General features: G+C 42.1%; 2 protein-coding genes across 2 annotated transcripts; one reads left to right on the top strand and one right to left on the bottom strand.

Annotated features, from left to right (window-relative positions):
* The first annotated feature begins 6,978 nt into the window (after window positions 1–6,978).
* On the top strand, window positions 6,979–7,848 carry LOC103107472 (olfactory receptor 8S1-like). Its single transcript, XM_007516269.2, has one exon. The coding sequence runs from the start codon at window positions 7,045–7,047 to the stop codon at window positions 7,846–7,848; it is 804 nt and encodes a 267-aa protein (XP_007516331.2). The 5' UTR covers window positions 6,979–7,044.
* Window positions 7,849–16,601: 8,753 nt separating this feature from the next.
* LOC103107438 (transforming protein RhoA-like) lies at window positions 16,602–17,770 on the bottom strand. Its single transcript, XM_016185215.2, has one exon. The coding sequence runs from the start codon at window positions 17,663–17,665 to the stop codon at window positions 17,084–17,086; it is 582 nt and encodes a 193-aa protein (XP_016040701.1). The 5' UTR covers window positions 17,666–17,770; the 3' UTR covers window positions 16,602–17,083.
* Window positions 17,771–20,156: the final 2,386 nt, after the last annotated feature.

The raw sequence follows: 20,156 nt of genomic DNA, 5'->3' as shown, positions 1-20,156 counted from the left end.
AGTAATGAGGTTGCCAGGGGAAGTCTGATCAGAAAAACAGTGTCTTAATTCTGTATCCTGGACAAATTCAGGACCCCCTAATAAAATGCTCATCACCAAGACCCCAGTAAGACCAAGCAAAACAGGACTTCTGCATGTCAAGAAGTTAGTATCTTGGATGGGGCAGGCTGTACTGCACCAAAGTAAAAGACTCTGGGGAGGGAGGACTTGGGGAAAAGTGAAAAAGGACACACGATGTCCATGTGCCCATATGTCAATGACCATATTGTAAACCACTAAGCCCCTAAAATAATGAAAGTGAAAGAGAAGCTAGTCCTTGAATGTCAAATAGAGGAGTTCATTTTTAATCAGGAGGGGCGGTGAAAACAGCAGAATGAATTCTGGCTATAGGCTCAGAATGGCATGAACTCTGACACTCAGATTGAGGAAATTGAGCAATTTTCTCAATCTGAGGAGATTAACTATTAAAATGCAGATTTAAAAACCTCCTTTCTCATCCCCACTATACACATACCATTCTCTCTCTCTCTCCCTCTTCCTCTTCCTCTTCCTCTCTCTCTCTCTCTCTCTCTCTCTCTCTCTCTCATGCATGCACGCATGCACACATATCAAACCTATGCCTTGAATCAAATAACTGGGTATATCAGAGATACATGAATAGTAAAAATATAATAAAGTCAACTTCATCATTTCTTTTTTTTTTTTTTTTTTTTTTTATTTTTTATTTTTTTTTTTGCGTTTCTACTCCTTTTTTTTTTTTTTTTTTTTTTACATGCATAACATTCCCCAGATTCCCATTTAGCAATACAACCCCCACTATTTCATTCATCATTTTTCATGGACCTGTATTCTCCCCACCCACCCACCCACCCCAGAGTCTTTTACTTTGGTGTAATATTCCAATTCCATTTCAGGTTCGACTTGTGTTTTCTTTTCTAATCTTGTTTTTCAACTTCGGCCTGAGAGTGAGATCATCCCATATTCATCCTTCTGTTTCTGACTTATTTCACTCAACATGATTTTTTCAAGGTCCATCCAAGATCGGCTGAAAACGGTGAAGTCACCATTTTTTACAGCTGAGTAGTATTCCATTGTGTATATATACCACAACTTGCTCAGCCACTCATCTGTTGTTGGACACCTGGGTTGTTTCCAGGTTTTGGCTATTACAAATTGTGCTGCCAAGAACATATGTGTACACAGATCTTTTTGGATGGATGTGTTGGATTCCTTAGGATATATCCCCAGGAGGGGAATTGCAGGGTCATAGGGTAGGTCCATTTCTAGCCTTCTGAGAGTTCTCCAGACTGTTCTCCACAGAGGTTGGACCAATTGACATTCCCACCAGCAGTGCAGGAGGGTTCCTTTGACCCCACACCCTCTCCAGCATTTGCTGCTGTTACCTTCTCTGATGTGTGACATTCTCACAGGAGTGAAGTGATATCTCATTGTTGTCTTGATTTGCATTTCTCTGACAATCAGAGACTTGGAGCATTTTTTCATGTGTTTCTCGGCCTTTTGGATCTCTTCTGTGGTGAATATTCTGTCCAATTCCTCCCCCCATTTTTGGATGGGGTTATTTGTTGTCTTGTTGTTGAGTCTGGTAAGCTCTTTATATATGTTGGTTATTAAACTCTTATCTGATGTATGGCATGTAAAGATCTTCTCCCATTCTGTGAGGGGTCTCTTGATTTGGGTAGTGGTTTCTTTTGCTGTGAAGAAGCTTTTTAATTTGATGTAGTCCCATAGGTTTATACTTGCCTTAGTCTTCCTTGTAATTGGATTCGTTTCATTGAAAATGTCTTTAAAATTTATGCGGAAAAAAGTTCTTCCAATATTTTCCTCTAAGTATCTGATAGTTTCTGGTCTAACATCCAAGTCCTTGATCCACTTGGAATTTACTTTTGTATTTGGTGAAATACAGTGATTCAGCTTCATTCTTCTGCATGTTTCAACCCATTGTTTCCAACACCATTTGTTGAAGAGACTCTGCTTTCCCCATTGAATAGTCTGGGCCCCTTTGTCAAAGATTAGATGTCCATAGGTGGGGGGCCTCATTTCTGGGCTCTCAATTCTATTCCACTGGTCAGTGTGTCTGTTCATGTTCCAGTACCAAGCAGTTTTGATGACAATGGCCCTATAATATAGTTTGAGATCTGGCAGTGTGATGCCTCCGGTTCTGTTCTTTTTTCTCAAGATTGTTTTGGCAATTCTAGGTCTTTTCTGGTTCCAGATAAACATTTGTAGCATTTTTTCTATTCTCCTAAAAAATGTGCTTGGGATCTTGATGGGGATAGCATTAAATTTGTAGATGGCTCTGGGTAATATATTCATTTTGATGATGTTAATTCTTCCAACCCATGAGCATGGAATATCTTTCCACTTCTTTGTGTCTTTTTCAATTTCTTTGAGTAGTGACTCATAATTTTCAGTATACAAGTCTTTCACTTCTTTGGTTAGGTTTATTCCTAGATATTTTATTGTTTTTGTTGCTATAGAAAAAGGAACTGATTTCTGGATTTCAATTTCTTCTAACTTAGTGTTTGCATAGAGGAATGCCACTGACTTTTGAATGTTAATTTTATAGCCTGATACATTACTGTATTGCCTGATGATTTCCAAAAGCTTCTTGCTAGATTCCTTAGGTTTTTCCATGTATACTATCATGTCATCTGCAAATAAGGAGAGTTTGACTTCTTCTCTTCCAATCTGTATCCCTTGAATTCCTTGCTCCTGCCTGATTGCTATGGCAAGAACTTCCAACACTATGTTGAATAGTAATGGTGATAGTGGGCAGCCCTGTCTAGTACCTGATCTGAGGGGAAATGCTTCCAGTTTTTCACCATTGAGTATGATGTTGGCTGTAGGTTTGCTATATATAGACTCCACTATCTTCAGGAATTTTCCATCTATTCCTATTTTTTGTAGTGTTTTGATCATAAAGGGATGTTGTATTTTGTCAAAGGCTTTCTCTGCATCTATTGATATGACCATGTGGTTTTTGGTCTTGCTTTTGTTGATGTGGTGGATCACATTGATTGATTTACGTATATTAAACCAACCTTGCATGCCTGGGATAAACCCCACTTGGTCATGATGAACAATCTTTTTGATATACTGCTGTATCCGGTTGGCTAGAATTTTGTTCAATATTTTCGCATCTATGTTCATCAGAGATATTGGTCTGTAGTTTTCTTTTTTGGTTGTGTCCATGTCTGCTTTTGGTATCAGGGTGATGTTGGCTTCATAGAAGCTGGCAGGGAGTATTCCAGTGTCTTCAATCTTCTGGAAGACTTTTAAAAGTAGAGGTATTAGTTCTTCTTTGAAAGTTTTGTAGAATTCATTTGTAAAACCATCTGGTCCAGGACTTTTATTTTTGGGAAGATTTTTGATAACTGTTTCAATTTCATTAGCTGTGATGGGCCTGTTCATGTTATCCACTTCCTCTTTACTTAGTTTTGGAAGTTGGTAGGTATCTAGGAAATCATTCATTTCTTCCAGGTTCTCTAACTTGGTGGCATATAGTTGTTCATAGAAGCTTCGCATGATATGTTGAATTTCTGCAGTGTCTGTTGTGATATCTCCTCTTTCATTTACTATCCGATTTATTTGGGTCTTCTCCCTTTTTTGTTTTGTAAGTCTGGCTAAAGGTTTGTCGATTTTGTTTACTCTTTCGAAGAACCAACATTTACTTTCATTGATCTTTTGTATGGTTTTCCTATTCTCAATGTTATTTATTTCTGCCCTAACTTTAGTAATTTCTGTCCTTCTGGTTGCTTTAGGGTTCCTTTGTTGTTCTTCTTCTAGGTCTTTAAGATGTGCAATCAGGCTGTTTATTTGTGCCTTTTCTTGTTTCCTAATGTGTGCTTGTATAGCTATGAACTTCCCTCTTAGGACTGCTTTAGCTGTGTCCCAAATATTTTGATAGCTTGTGTCTTCATTTTCATTGAACTCTCGAAACATTTTGATTTCTTCCTTGATTTCCTCTTTGACCCAGAAGTTGTTAAGAAGTGTACTGTTGAGCTTCCACATTTTGGTACTGTTACTAATCTTTTGTTGATTGTTAAGTGTTAGTTTAATTCCACTGTGGTCTGAGAAGATGCTTGGGATGATTTCAGTGCTCTTGAATAGGCTGATGCTGTCTTTGTGGCCTAACATATGGTCTATCCTTGAGAATGATCCATGTGGATTTGAGTAAAATGTGTATTCCAGTTTCTTGGGATGAATGACTCTGAAAATGTCCAATAGTTCTAGTTTATCTATCTCTTCATTTAGCTCCCTTATGTCTTTACTGATTTTCTTCCTGGATGATCTGTCAAGTTGAGATAGTGGGGTGTTGAAGTCCCCTACTATGATTGTGTTACTGTTAATATATTGCTGTAGCTCTTTTAGTAGAAGTTTGATGTATTTAGATGGCTTCTCATTGGGTGCATAGATGTTAATAATTGTTAAGTCCTCTTGATTGACTGATCCTCTGAGCATTAAGTAGTGTCCATTCTTATCTTTTTTAATCTTATCTATTTTAAAGTCTATCATGTCAGATATGAGAATAGCTGTTCCTGCCCTTTTTTGTGGGCCATTGGCTTGAATGATAGTTTTCCATCCTTTCACTTTAAGTCTGTGTTTGTCTTGTTGAGTTAGGTGAGTTTCCTGTAGACAACATATTGTTGGGTTGTGTTTTCTGATCCATCTTCCTACTCTGTGTCTTTTAATAGGTGAATTCAGGCCATTCACATTTATTGATATCAAAGATTGAAGATATTTTAGCGCCATTCTTGTAGAGTTTTAGAGTGTTTTGATATATGTTCTATTTGTGGTGGTCTGGTTGTTTATAGGAAACCTTTCAGAACTTCTTTCAAGGCAGGCTTGGTGATGGTTGCTTCCTTTAACTGTTGCTTGTCTGAGAAGGTTTTGATGCTTCCATCTAGTCTGAATGACAATCTAGCAGGATATAGTATTCTTGGCTGAAAGCCTTTCTCATTGAGCACTCGATAGATATCTTGCCATTCTCTTCTGGCCTGTAGTGTTTGTATGGAGAAGTCTGCTGCTAATCTTATGGGTTTTCCTTTGTAGGTGACTCTTTGTTTTTCTCTTGCAGCCTTGAGGATCCTTTCTTTATCCTTATTCCTTTCCAATCTAAGTATGACATGTCTTGGTGTCTTTAGGTCTGGGTTAATTCTGTTTGGGACCCTCTGGGCTTCTTGAATCTTTATGTCTTTGGTGTTGTCTAGACTAGAGAAATTTTCAGCTATTATGGCCTGGAGAACGCTTTCTTCCTCCCCTTCTCTTTCTTCCTCTGGTAAGCCAATAATGCGTATATTGTTTCTTTTGAAGTCATCCCATAGGACTCTGTTGTTGTTTTCAGCATCTCTTAATCTCTTTTTGAGATCTCTTACTTCTTTTTTAGTTGTCTCTAATTCATCCTCAATCTTGCTAATTCTGTCTTCAGCCTCATTGATTCTATTCTCTCTGCCCTCTACTGCTTTCTGGAGTTCATCTATTTTGTTGCCCTGCTCTGATACTGTTTTAGCTTGTTCAGCTAGTTGCCTTCTTAGCTCAGCAATTTCAGCTTTCAGCTCTCTAATAACCATGAGATTATTAGAATTTTCTTCCATATTCTCATTTGTTGTTCCTGCAGTTCTGATTACAATTTTTTCAAATTCTTTACTCACTCCTGTTATTATTTCCTTAGCTAATGTTTGGATGTTGAACTCGTTGTTTTGTGCTTCGCCCTCTGGAGGACTTTTAGCTGGACTCTTGTTCTGGTTCGAGTCTCCATTATTTTTTCTTGTTGTTTTAACCATTTTATATAAGTTAACAGTTTTTTCAATCCCTGAGTTGGAGTTCAGTGGTGTAAAAGCCTTTTTTTTTTCCCCTGTAGGCTATGGTAGCCTGAGGGCTTTTAAACTATCAATAGGCTTCTTGGCTTAATCAATGACTCCTGACCAAGAGATAAAGCAGGGTGTGGCAGAGATAATCCAGTGGTTATGCAAAGAGACTTTCACAGCCCTTCAGCTATGCCACCGAGGTATAGGTCTTCTCCTGAGTTTCCCGGTTAGATCTCTGTGCCCTGGTGTCCCTCCCTGTTGCTGCTCCAGATTCTGAGGGTAGTAGCAATGGAGACTCAGAGTTGTACTTGGTGAGTCTCTGGGGAGTCCTTTCCTCCCTTCAGCTGTCCCCTTGTTGGTGGAGCAGACTGGAGGTGGTGTCTCCACTGACAAACTGTCGAACTGTTAGCAGTCACTTAATCTCTCCTTAGGCCCCTCTCTCCTCTCTGTCACCAGCCACGCGTGTTTGTACTCACGGGTGATTTACTGGGTTTCTGTGTTCATTCTAGTCCTGTCTTGTTTCGGTCCGGGTGGTCTCCTTTGGTATTCCTGGTTGATCCAGGAGAGGAGAGGAGAGGAGAGAAAGCGATCTGCTGCTCGTAGCTCCGCCTCCGGAAGTCCTCTCCAACTTCATCATTTCTAATATTAAACTGTAACAAGCTTATGACTGGTAAGTCAGATACTGTATGACTCAAAAAAAGCAGAGAAAATTAGAGTCACTTCTCCAGGAAGTGAATTGAATGGAATTTGACCGATAGTGTTGCAAAATTAAAGAAAGTGTTAGTTCAAGGAGATAAAACCAATCCATCAAAGACTAGACGGTAATCTTCATAAAGTGCTCCAGTGTGTGGTAAAAGACCCACAAAAGTAAGAGCAGAGACAGCAGTGCATCTGACAGTCAAGTAGAGAAGAACTCTGCGGAAGACTTAGTGAACAGAAGAGATGCCTTAAACCCATGTCAATATTAGCAGGCTGAAGAAAGGGATCTGTGCACAGAGAATGAATTCCGTATTCTGGGGCAGCACAGAGCAATCAAATGCCTTGTGCTTCCTCCGGCTTTCATTCCAGTGGAATGTCTTCTATCGTGGTTCTCAGAAACCACAGCACCATCCGGGAGTTCACGCTCCTTGGACTGTCTGCCAGCCCCCGCGTCCGGCCTCTGCTCTTTGTGCTCTTCCTGGGGATCTACCTCCTGACCCTGCTGGCGAACCTGACGATGCTGCTGGTGATCAGGACTGACTCCCACCTCCACACGCCCATGTACTTCTTCCTCAGTCACCTCTCCTTCCTCGATCTCTGTTTAACTTCAGTCACTGTGCCCAAACTGCTGGACAATCTCCTGTCTCAGAAGAAGTCGGTCTCAGTAGAAGGCTGCCTCGCGCAGGCTTTCTGTGTGTTTTCCACCGTGGGAACCGAAGCCTGTGTGCTGTCTGCCATGGCCTATGACCGCTACGCTGCCATCTGCTACCCCCTGCTCTACAGTCAGGTGATGAGCAAACAGTTGTGTAGGGGTCTGGTGTGTATATCATGGGGAGTGGGCTTTCTGGATGCTCTCATTAACACCCTCATGGCTCAGAATCTGCAGTTCTGCGAGGCTCATGCCATGCCTCACTTCAGCTGTGAGCTGCCCTCCCTGTTTGCCCTCTCTTGCTCTGATCTAACCAGCAACTTTGCAGTCTTGATAGGCGCTGCCCTTGTGCATGCCCTGGGGACCATCCTCCTGATCTTCTTCTCCTACGGCCACATTATCTCCACCATCCTGAGCATCCGCTACACCGCAGGCAGAAGCAAGGCCTTCTCCACCTGCTCCTCCCACCTCGCTGCAGTGAGTGTCTTCTACGTGTCTGCTTTGCTTCGCTACCTCATGCCGGCCTTGAGCGCTCCACTGGAGCTGACTCTGTCAGTGCAGTACAGTGTGCTCACGCCTCTACTGAATCCCCTTCTCTACAGCCTAAAGAACAAAGAAGTAAAGGCAGCCCTGAAAAGAATGTTGCAAAAGTTTTTACATCATCTTAAATAACAGATGACTGAAAGATGGGACAGAATCTCTCACAATCTAGTTGAATCTATAGACTTGGGTACCATGCTGGCTTGCGGGTGGGAGAGAGAGACAACCAGGGACTCATGGCTGAGCTGGGAAGCAGTATCTCTTTATTGACGAGCGGGGATGCGGTTCAACAATCTAATCTCTTGGCACCAAAGTAAAAGCCCTGTGGTGAGGGGTAGACATGCATCTTCCTGGGCCAGTGGGGGGTGGGAGTGGGTAGGAGGGATGGGTCACAGTCTTTCGGTGGTGGGAATGGTGTTTATGTACACTCCTAGCAAAATGTAGACATATAAATCAGTAGTTAATTAATACGAGAGGGAGGAAATCAGTTGTATGTCTTAAAGTTTCTCAAAACACAAACTGAATCTTTTTAATATATAGGCTGTGTATTTGATATGCGGACTCTCTCAAAAGCCTAGACCAAGTAGATTAGAAGCATCCAATAGCACAGCTATATACAAGATACTGGATACTGTACAGCAAACCATAACAAAAGGGCTTTTCAAAGTTAACCCAATTACCAAATAATGTGATGATAACATTAACTATCGATTGTCTTTTTGAACCCTAAGACAGTAGGAACCTCACATCTCCACTATAGAGCCCCTACTTCCCCCAGTCCTGGAACCCTTGGACAGGGCCCACTTTCCTGTATGCGTCTCCCAATCCAAACCAAATAATATTGCATCCGCCGATCACAACCTAACCAACGCAATGATTGCCACCTCAACATGCTTCACCTCAGACTGTGTCCAGAGACTTCACAGGTGGAATGACAACCCTTCGGCTTCATTACTCGGGTGAGACCTTTCCTTTTATAGTACACTCTAATTTCATCTCAGGTAGTTCACTTTCTAACAAAGTCCCATAACCTAGATATACACCAGTTTCTGTGAGAGAGAGCTTATGTTCACATGTATCCATAAACTACTGCAAAATATATACCTGAAAGCAGAAGTACATTAGAGTTTGCAGTGAGTACCTCCCTAACACTTCCTCTCCACTATTCCAAGCTTGGGATCCATGATTGCTCAACAAATTGTTTGGCTTCGTATGTTAACTCTCTTTTCAATCACCAGCTTCCAGATGCCACCAGGATGCTGGCCAGGCTTCCCTGGATTGAAGACCCCACCAATGTGTCCTGGAGCTCAGCTTCCCCAGAGACACACCTTACTAGGGAAAGAGAGAGGCAGACTGGGAGTATGGACCGACCAGTCAACGCCCATGTTCAGCGGGGAAGCAATTACAGAAGCCAGACCTTCTACCTTCTGCAACCCTCAACGACCCTGGGTCCATGCTCCCAGAGGGCTAGAGAATGGGAAAGCTATCATGGGAGGGGGTGGGTTATGGAGATTGGGTGGTGGGAATTGTACCCCTCCTACCTTATGTTTTTGTTCATTAATCCTTTCTTAAATAAAAAATTTAAAAAAAACAATCTAATCTCTTGTAAATAGAATACATCATAAGTAATACAAGCGAACCTAATGTGATGATCAAAACAGAAGGTCTTATAAGCAGGATTTAGAAGCATACCAACACTTGGGGAATTTTTTTTCTTAGTTCAAAAAGATATGACAAAATATCTTATTAAAAGTAAAAGTGGTTTTCTTTGTGAGACCAGAGATGGCTTACCCAGTAGGAGTTGTGCCTGCCAATACGACTGTCCCAGGGTGAACCAGGTCACCACGAGGAAGATGCTGTGACTCTGGAGGAAGTCTGGCACTGTGGTATCTTTATGTTTCTTTCTGAATGAAACAGTGGCCTGGAGTAGTACAATCTCAAATGCAAGATGTCCCTCCAAAAATTATGTGCCTGTTATTGCTTCAAGAAATCTCGAAGTCCTCCCCCACCCCACCCACTCAATAAAAGATTCAAAACTTAAAGCCCTGTGTCAACAGCTGTACTGCAAGCCATTATCCTCTCAATGAAATGGTTTTTTAAAAATGACTCCGTTCTCTCAGTGATGTATGACTTATCCTCATAATTCAGAGTTACCCACACCATTAAGATGAGGGGGGGCAATGAAAAAAAAAGAGTGAGAATTTAAGAAGTAGAATCACTGTGAATGTGGTTGCTCTCTTTTCTGGAGACAAAAGACATTAGAATTTTTAATTCTTAGCTCATTTTGTATTTGTTTATTTTAGCTATAGAGACAGAGACATATTGAAAGGGTGAGGGAGGTAGAGAGGAGAGACAAGGCAGATCCCTGCAGCACTGCTTCAGTACTCATAAGGCTTCCTCCCCACAGATGGGAGGTGTGGACTGATATCTGGGTCCTCATGCACTAGACCAGGTGCACCACCTCCCGGCCCCTTCACAGCTCTTATTATTTTTATATCTTATTGTTTTGGTCTTAGGCACTAGCAAAAAGTTCAGGAAATTAGTATTTATTGAACAGTTTACTATGAGTCAGATAAGATAAATGGAAGTTGACATAGTTAATGCCTTCATGATAATTTTTTCTCTAGAATAACAAGTGATTCCATTTTCTTAAAAATTGTCATTTCCTTAAAAGTTTTAACATAATTCTTCTCTAGTTATAAAATAATTCAATTTTGGTTTTTGATACTATGAAAATTTGGAGAGGATAGGTCACTGTCAGCGACAAAAGGCTCCTTTTTTATATTCAAAAAGGTGAAAATAAAGTTTCTTCTTTGATAACATAGAGACATTTACATATATGTGTAAAGATGGCTGAATACATGCATGTATTTCCTTGCTCTGTCAGTGGGGAGTCAAAAATACAAGTGACTATCCCAGTAAGTAGAAGCACACTCAGCACCCAGAATTTGATCTCTAATACCATTATCAGATAAAATAAGTAAATAAAACCAGGGCTATAGGAGAACTGGCTGAGTCCAAAGCCTGAAGCAAAAAGAAAACATTATAAGCCCAAAGCACACTGATGTGACAGGAAGTAAGGTAACTGCCCAGAGCCTGGCTCACTTAACAGTGGCCTTTTGGGTCACTGTCCGGCCACTCCATCACCCAGGGTCCTAGACAGGGAATCCTTGGATTCCCCCATAGATAATATGGGCCTAGAACCCTAATAGACCCCCCTCTCTCTCTACCATCACTGGTCACACCCATTGGAAACATCACCATAAGCCCTTTTGTGGGCTTCTTCAGGACCATACTCACTATGAACTAGCAAACGGTAGGGACTGCCCTACTCCCCAGTTTTTGTTTGTTTGTTTGTTTGTTTGTTTGTTTTTTACCCTGCTCAGCTCTAGCTTATGGTGGTGCAGAGGCTTGAAACTGGGACGCTGGAGCCTCAGGCATGAGAATCTCTCTGCATAACCATTATGCCATCAATCCCTGCCCTGCCCCACTCTCTACTTTCTACCCATCCTACTCTGCCACTCCAGGAAGACTGGTCCTGAAATGAACGCAGCCTAGAAAGTTCCCAGCTGCGACCTTGAACTGTGAGCTCAGTCTGACAGGGACTCAGAGGTGTACAGGCTCCTGTGCTAAATATGAATAGAGATGAACCCCAGGTTATATCATTTTGCTGAAAAGTTAGTTACATTTATATATCTTCTTCAAGTTTGCAAGCAGCTCTATGTCCCAATCCTGCTTCCTAGTTCTACTCTCCACTCTGACACCATCTTCCCAGACAGTATTTCTAGTCTACATCAATGATAGCTATCAATCTCAAGCAGAGATTATTAAGACAAAGGCTCCTAGAAACATTCCTACAATAGACTTCCTGGCCTCCTTCCACCGTAAGCTCCCTACTTTCATCTGCTCTATTCCTGAATTATGGTTCCTGTTTATTAAATATTGTGTCCTGTCCAAGTTCCAGATGCTACCATGATTCCATCCTGACTTCCCTGGGCAGAAGACCTCACCAGTGTACCCTGGAACCCCACCTGTCCAGAGCCCTGCCCAACTAGGGAAAGATAGAAATAGGCTGGGAATACGGACTGACCTGCCAATGCCCAAGTTCAGCAGAGAAGCAATTACAGAAGTCAGAAGTCCCATCTTCTGCACCCCAAAAAGAATTGTGGTCTATACTCCTATAGGGGTAAAAAAAAAATAGAGGATGAGACCCAGAACTCTGGTGGTGGGAACTGTATGGAATTATACCCCTATTATCTTATAATCTTGTAAATCAATATTAAATCACTAATAAAATTTAAAAGTTAATCACAGAAAAAAAAACCACTTTCAATATTGTAAAACAAAAGAAACCATAACTTCCCTCCTCCCCAAAACAAAGCCACAACAATAGGGTATGATAAAGAGTCAAATGAAAAAGTACTCAGTGATTATCACTGGAACTATCTGAGCAACAAAATAGATATTAGATGTTTGTTTGTTTGTTTTTTACCCAAACAAACATCACCAGTAATCCATGAGCTCCATGTAGATACAATAATTGAGTAATTATGGGAGCCAGGCTGTAGTGCAGCGGGTTAAGCGCACGTGGCACAAAGCGCAAGGACTGGTGTAAGGATCCCGGTTCAAGCCCCTGGCTCCCCACCTGCAGGGGAGTCGCTTCACAAGCAGTGAAGCAGGTCTGCAGGTGTCTATCTTTCTCTTCCCCTCTCTGTCTTCCCCCCCTCTCCATTTCTCTCTGTCCTACCCAACAGCAACGACATCAATAACAACAACAATAAAACAAGGACAACAAAAGGGAATAAATAAATATTAAAAAATAATTGAGTAATTAGAAGGCCAGGGCAGTGGCACACTGGGTAAAGCGCACATAGTACAAAGAGCAAAGACCCACGCAAGGATCCCGGTTAAACGTACTCTATGTTCCACCTGAGGAAGATGGTTCCTGAAATTGGGGCAGCTTGGAATGTTCCTACTCATGAACACAGAATGTGAGCTCAGATCTACAGGGATACAGAGGTCACATAGGCTCCTAAGCTGAATATGGGCCCCAGATCACATCAAATCAATGGAGTTTACAGTTAACAATATTTATACACCTTTCCCATATTAGGGAGCTACTCTCTTCCCTGATCCAGCTTTCTGGTCCTTTTTCCAGCCATGACATCATCTCCCCAGACAATAACTTGGATGCACCTGCATATCAGATTTCAGGCTCAGGGAAAACAAACAAACAAAACTAGTATAGTCACAGGCCCTTTGGAATAGAACTAAAATATGCCTACTAGCTATCCATAAAATGGAGGACACCCCCCCCCAACTCTTCATGTGCACTATTCCAGCTTTTAGGTTCATGATTAGTCAACAACTTGTTTGTTTATACGTTAACTCTCTTTTCAGCCACCAGGTTCCAGATGTTACCATGATGCCAACCAGACTTCCCTGGACAGACAACCCCACCAATGTGTCCTGGAGCTCCACTTCCCTAGAGCCCCACCCCACTAGGAAAACAGAAAGACAGGCTGGGAGTATGGATTGACCGGTCAACACCCATGTTCAGCGGGGAAGCAATTACAGAAGCCAGACCTTCCACCTTCTGCACTTCATAATGTCCCTTGACCCATACTCCCAGAGGGATAAATAATAGGAAAGCTATCAGGGGAAGGGATGAGATGCAGACATCCTATGGGTTTGTCAATGTTTCCTTTTTATAAGTAAAAATATTAAAGTCTTGGGCCAGGTGGTGGCACACCTGATTAAGCACACATTTTACAGTGCACAAGGACCCAGGTTCGAGCCCCTGGCCCCCACCTACAGGGGGAAAGCTTCACAAGCGGAGAAGCAGTGCTGCAGGTGTCTCTCTGTCTCTCTCCCTGTCTATCACCCCCTTCCCTCTCAATTTCTGTCTCTATCCAGCAAATAAATAAAGATTTAAAAAAATATATTAAAGTCTCTACAAAAGCCTCTCCAAAGTAATTACTGCTCCAGGTATAATTTTGATCTCTCGTACTTAAAAATGTTTCTCACTTGATACTTGATCCCCTCTGTGACCATTTTATGTGTGAATTTTCCTAGGTGCACAAATATTTGGTCAAACATTATTCTGCATATTTTTCTGTGGCTGTTTTTAGATCAGATTGACATTTAAATGGGATTTTTTTTTTAGACTAAAGTATATTGCCCTTTGTGATGGGTTTCCTTCAATCAGTGAAAGAACTGGATAGAACAAAAGGCTGGTCTCCCAAGCAACAGCGAATTCTGCCCGCAGTTTGCCATTGGACTTCATCTGCAACATTAAGTCTACCTATATTCATGAGTTCACTGACTTTGAACTTAAACTACAATATAGTATGAACTGAAATAATATGAATTGAAAGATTGTCTTTCCACATAAAAATATATGATTAAGTCAGCTAAGTCAGAAAGATAAACATGAGTATGGGATGTCCCCACTCATCGACAGAAGTTGAGAAAGAAGAACAGAAAGGGAAACTAAAAGCAGGATCTGATTAAATTGAGAGCAGGGCACCAATGTAAAAACCCTGTGGTGAAGGGAGGGTGGCCATTGGGCTTCCCGGCACGGTGGGGGGTGGTGGATGGGGGTGGGTGGTGGGGATGGAACACAGTCTTTTGGTGGTGGGAGTGGTGTTTATGTACAATCCTATTAAAGTGTAAACATATAAACCACTATTTAATTAATATGGGAGGCGAAAAACTGATCATATGTCTAGAACTTCTTAAAACACAGACTGAGTCTTTTGAATACATAGGCTGTCTTTGATATGTTCTCTCCCAAAAGCCTAGACCAGGGAGAACAGAAGCAACCAGTAGCACAACTATATACAAGATGCTGGATATTATACCCCAAACCCTATCAAAGGGACTTTCCAAAGTTAGCCCTATCACCAAATAATGTGACGATAACAATAACCATCCATTGTCTTCTTGAACCCTAAGACAGTAGTGTTGGTATGCATGAGACCCCTTCTGTTTCATTTGGTTTAAATCCCCCCTGCTTAACACTATTCTATTTACATAACCACTTCATTCTATTTACATAACCACTGTTAACAAGTTCCACCCTCCCTCCAGGGCATTTGTGGTTCAGTGATAGGATTCTCGCCTAATCTGCCCCCTCTTTGTCACACTCTGATTTTCACCAGTCACTTTTCTCTCCACCCTCTCTATGTCACATCCTGTTTCCACCTTACTTGGCAAGTATATATAAAGACAGCATTGTGAGTTTTACAGTACTGTACTTTGAGTTTAACTTAGCTCATCTTAGATTGTGCTGCGTCCTGCATGAATAAAGAGATACTGCCTACAGCCCAGCCATGAGTCCCTGGTCATCTGTTACCCGCCCGTGAAGCTAGCCCGGTGAAAACAACATAACCCGTCGAAAACAACACAATAGGAACCTCACATTTCCACTATAGAGCCTATATTTCCCCCAGTACTGGAACCTTAAGGTGGGGCCCACTTTTCTGCATGCTGCTCTCAATTCAAATCAAATAATATTGCATCCACGGATCGCAACCTAATCAATGCAAAGAGTGCCACCCCAGCATGCTGCACCTCAGACTGTGACCAGAGACTTCAGGTGTGGAATGACAACCCTTCAGTTTCATCACTCGGGTGAGACCTTTCCTTTCATAGCATTCTCTACTTCCATTCCAGGTGGTCCACTCCCCAATAAAGTCCCCAAACCTAGATATAGTCCAGGTCCCCTGAGATAGAGCATAGGTTCACCCGTGCCCATAAACTACGGGAAAAATATATACCTGAAGCAGAAGTACACAAGAGCATGCAGGGAATACTCCCAACACTTCATCTGCACTATTCCAGTCTTTAGGTCCATGATTGCTCAACAATTTGTTTGGCTTTGTATGTTAACTCTCTTTTCAGCCACCAGGTTCTGGATGCCAGCAAGATGCTGACCAGACTTCCCTGGACAGACGACCACATCAATGTGTATTGGAGCTCCACTTCCTCAGAGCCCCACCCTACTAGGGAAAGAGAGAGGCAGACTGGGAGTATGATCGACCAGTCAATGCCCATGTTCATCGGGGAAGCAATTACAGAAGCCAGACCCTCCACCCTCTGTAACCCACAACGACCCTGGATCCATACTCCCAGAGAGATAGAGAATGGGAAAGCTATCAGGGGAGGGGATGGGACATGGAGATCGGGTTATGGGAATTGTGCGGAATTGTACCCCTCTTACTCTATGGTTTTGTTAATGTCTCCTTTCTTAAATAAAAAATTAAAAAATGCACATATATGTGATGGGGCTAACAAAATAGCACACCTGCATAGTGTGCTTGCTTTGCCATGTGTGCAGCCCAGGTTTGAATCCAGCCCCTGTTGCACAGGACAAAATTTCAGTATTGTGGTGTTTTCCCCTCACTCCTTCTATCTGAAAAAAGTCATCTGGAGTGGTAAAGTCCTGGCAGTGTGTGTGTGTGTGTGTGTGTGTGTGTGTGTGTGTGTGTGTGTGTGTGATTTCAAAGCACACATTTAAGAATCGACCATATTCTTTTCATTGCTGCATTATATTATGAAGTATTTAATAAAAACCCAAATTAGTTTCCACTGTCATCCTGTTATATGAGAGTTTTAATCACTATGGGTTCTCGTGGTAGTATTCTTACTGAATCAATTTATATATCTGTGAACATTATCCATAAAGTCAAGCTGCTTCTAAAGTCCTTTATGACTTTATTAGATGTTGATACTGTGTGCACATGACTGTTCTCCTCACACTGTCGCCAGCTGGAGCCAAGGAAGAGTGATGTCTGGCTGCTGAGTACAAGTCAGAAGGAAGTCTGGGAGTGGCAAATGTTAGTATTAGGAAACCAAATTATACCCAAAAAATGCAATTAATCTGGAAGAGATACATTTATTTTTGATGGCATACCTTAAATGGCACTAATTTCACAATAACTATCAGGTAACTAGCATGAAACCACAGAAACTGTAACTTGGCCGTGGGTGTAGGACTTTGTGCCTTCTGGACAGGTATATCTCCAAATACCAGGATGCCCACCACAAAGCTATGCCAATGCCATCTGCTGTGGTAAAGGCCTGAACAGGTGTCTGACCCCAGAACCTTGCAGCTGACAGGAAGGTCAAGTTAGTTATAAAGCAGTTGCACTCGCTGACTCAATGCCAGGTAGGTAGAGCAGTGTCAGAGGGACCTTGGCAGGTAGGGTAGACACCATTCATGATCATTGCTGGCTGCTTAATAGTGCTCGCAACATGACTTCTGATATGCCATGTCAAATGACAGTGGAGTGCAAAGGCCAGTCAGATCAATAAACAGCCCTTGGACATGAACAGCACGTGGCTTGTGCTGGCAGCAAGCGTTTCACAAGACAAGGCACCCAGATCTCTTCTTCCCACGCCTGGCCCGCAGAGCAGCTCTTGTGGCTATTTCAAACACCTCCCTCACCCCATCTCTGGTCTTCGCTGAACACTCCACGAACTCAAAAGCATGGATCTTCTTTGCCATAGCTCTGCCTTCTTCCGGCTTGACTGGCGCCTGCTTCATCTTGCTGAGCACCAGCCTTGTGCTGCCGTCATCCCAAAGATCCTTCTTGTTCCCGACCAGGATGATGGGCACGTCCGGACAGAAATGCCTGACTTCCGGCATCCATTTCAGTGGGATGTTATCCAAACTGTCGGGGTTGTCAATGGAGAAGCACATGAGGATCACATCTGTGTCGAGGTAGGAAAAGGGCCTCCAGCTGTCGTAAACCGGCGGCCCACAGGTGTCCCACAAATCCAGCTCGACGTGCATTCCATCCACTTCAATATCTGCCACGTACTTTTCAAACACGGTGGGTGCGGACATCTCCAGGAACTGGTCCCTGCTGAAGACGACGAGCAAGCAGGTCTTGCCACAGGACCCATCCCCAACAGCCAGCAGTTTCTTCCGGAGGGCAACCATCGTTTGCAAATGTCTGGCCTGTGTAGCACAAGTTCTGCCAAGTCCCTTGAGCTGTCAGATGAAAGGCACCAAGTCTGGCCTTTGTGAGCCTCCACAGCACGGACAACAGCGGAGCCCAGGGCAAGGGGCAGAGGAGCCGGCGTTAGAGTAAACGGAAGAGTGTGGGTGGTGGGCGGGGTGCGCGAGGTGGCCCTACTGCTCACAGTTTAAGTTGACATTGAATATCTACCTGAATGGTAAATTTCACCTGGGCGGTTTTAGTTTTAATCTGTCTTTACTTGAGGTAACACTAAATAGGATATAAAATCATCATGACAATTAAAGGTGATAAATTATACGAGTAAGCTTAATATTTATTTGACATTCCACCCCAAAATAGCCACATAGAAAATACACACTTCTCGCTCTCCTCCTGCAGGGGAGTCGCTTCACAGGCCCTGAAGCAGGTTGCAGGTGTCTATCTTTCTCTCCCCCTCTCTGTCTTCCCCTCCTCTCTCTATTTCTCTCTGTCCTATCCAACAATGATGACAACAATAATAACTACAATAATAAAACAAGGGCAACAAAAGAGAATAAATAAATAAATTTTTTTAAAAAAAGAAAAGCTCCAAAAAAGAAGAAAAGAAAATACATACTTCTCAAGAAATCATGGAGAACTCTCAGTATTGGTAGACCAAACAGGTCTCAACAAATTTTAAAAGACTGAAATAATACCAAAAGTCTTTTGGTTCACAATGGTATAAAAACTAAAAATCAGCCAAAAGCAGAAAGAAAAGAAAACCACACCTTTGTAGAGAATAAGAAGCATGCTACTGGTGACAACTGGATCAATGAGAAAATCAAAGATGAAATTTTAAAAAACACCTGAAGATGAATGAAACTGTACCCACAACATTGGTGTGATGATAAACATTGACATAGATGCAAAATAGTGAACAAAATTCTACCCAACCAGATACAGCAGTATATTAAAAAGATTGTTCATCATGACCAAGTGGGGTTTATCCCAGGCATGCAAGGTTGGTTTAATATATGTAAATCAATCAACATGATCCCCCACATCAATAAAAGCAAGACCAAAAACCACATGATCATATAAATAGATGCAGAGAAAGCCTTTGACAAAATACAACATCCCTTTATGAGCAAAACACTACAAAAAATGGGAATAGATGGAAAATTCCTGAAGATAGTGGAGTCTATATATAGCAAACCTACAGCCAACATCATACTCAATGGTGAAAAACTGGAAGTGTTTCCCCTCAGATCAGGTACTAGACAGGGCTGCCCACTATCACCATTACTATTCAACATAGTGTTGGAAGTTCTTGCCATAGCAATCAGGCAGGAGCAAGGAATTCAAGGGATACAGATTGGAAGAGAAGAAGTCAGACTCTCCCTATTTGCAGATGGCATAATAGCATACATAGGAAAAAGCTAAAGAATTCAGCAGGAAGCTTTTGGAAATTATCAGGCAATATAATAAGGTGTCAGGCTACAAACTTTGCATACAAGTCAGTGGCATTCCTTTATGCAAACACTAAGTTAGAAGAAGCAGAAATCAATTCCTTTTATTATAGCAACAAAAAATAATAAAATAACTAGGAATAAACCTAACCAAAGAAGTAGAAGACTTGTATACTGAAAATGATGAGTCACTACTCAATAAAATAGAAAAAGACACAAAGAAGTGAGAAGACATTCCATGTTCATGGACTGGAAGAATTAGCATCATAAAAATGAATATATTACCCAGAGCCATATACAAATTTAATGCAATCCCCATCAAGATCCCAACCACATTTTTTTCCTTTTTTTTTTTTAATTTATTTATTTTTTTATTTAAGAAAGGATTAATTAACAAAACCATAGGGTAGGAGGGGTACAACTCCACACAATTCCCACCGCCCAATCTCCATATCCCACCCCCTCCCCCGATAGCTTTCCCATTCTCTATCCCTCTGGGAGCATGGACCCAGGGTCATTGAGGGTTGCAGAAGGTAGAAGGTCTGGCTTCTGTAATTGCTTCCTCGCTGAACATGGGCGTTGACTGGTCGGTCCATACTCCCAGTCTGCCTCTCTCTTTCCCTAGTAGAATGGGTCTCTGGGGAAGCTGAGCTCCAGGACACATTGGTGGTGTCTTCAATCCAGGGAAGTCTGGCCGGCATCCTGATGACACCTGGAACCTGGTGACTGAAAAGAGAGTTAACATACAAAGCCAAACAAATTGTTGAGCAATCATGGACCCAAAGCTTGGAAAAAGTGGAGAGGAAGTATTAGGGAGGTACTCACTGCAAACTGTAGTATACTTCTGCTTTCTTACTTTGGTGCCATACTCCAAACTCAGTCAATTTCTGCTTTGCGTTTCTACTTCTTTTTTTTTTTTTTTACATGCATAACATTCCCCAGATTCCCATTTAACAATACAACCCCCACTATTTCATTCATCATTTTTCATGGACCTGTATTCTCCCCACCCACCCACCCACCC

This window comes from Erinaceus europaeus, chromosome 7 (genome assembly GCF_950295315.1).
Source record: "Erinaceus europaeus chromosome 7, mEriEur2.1, whole genome shotgun sequence".
NCBI classification, from domain to species: Eukaryota; Metazoa; Chordata; class Mammalia; order Eulipotyphla; family Erinaceidae; genus Erinaceus; species Erinaceus europaeus.
Note: the sequence above shows the minus strand (reverse complement) of the source record. Positions and strands in the feature narration are given on the sequence as shown.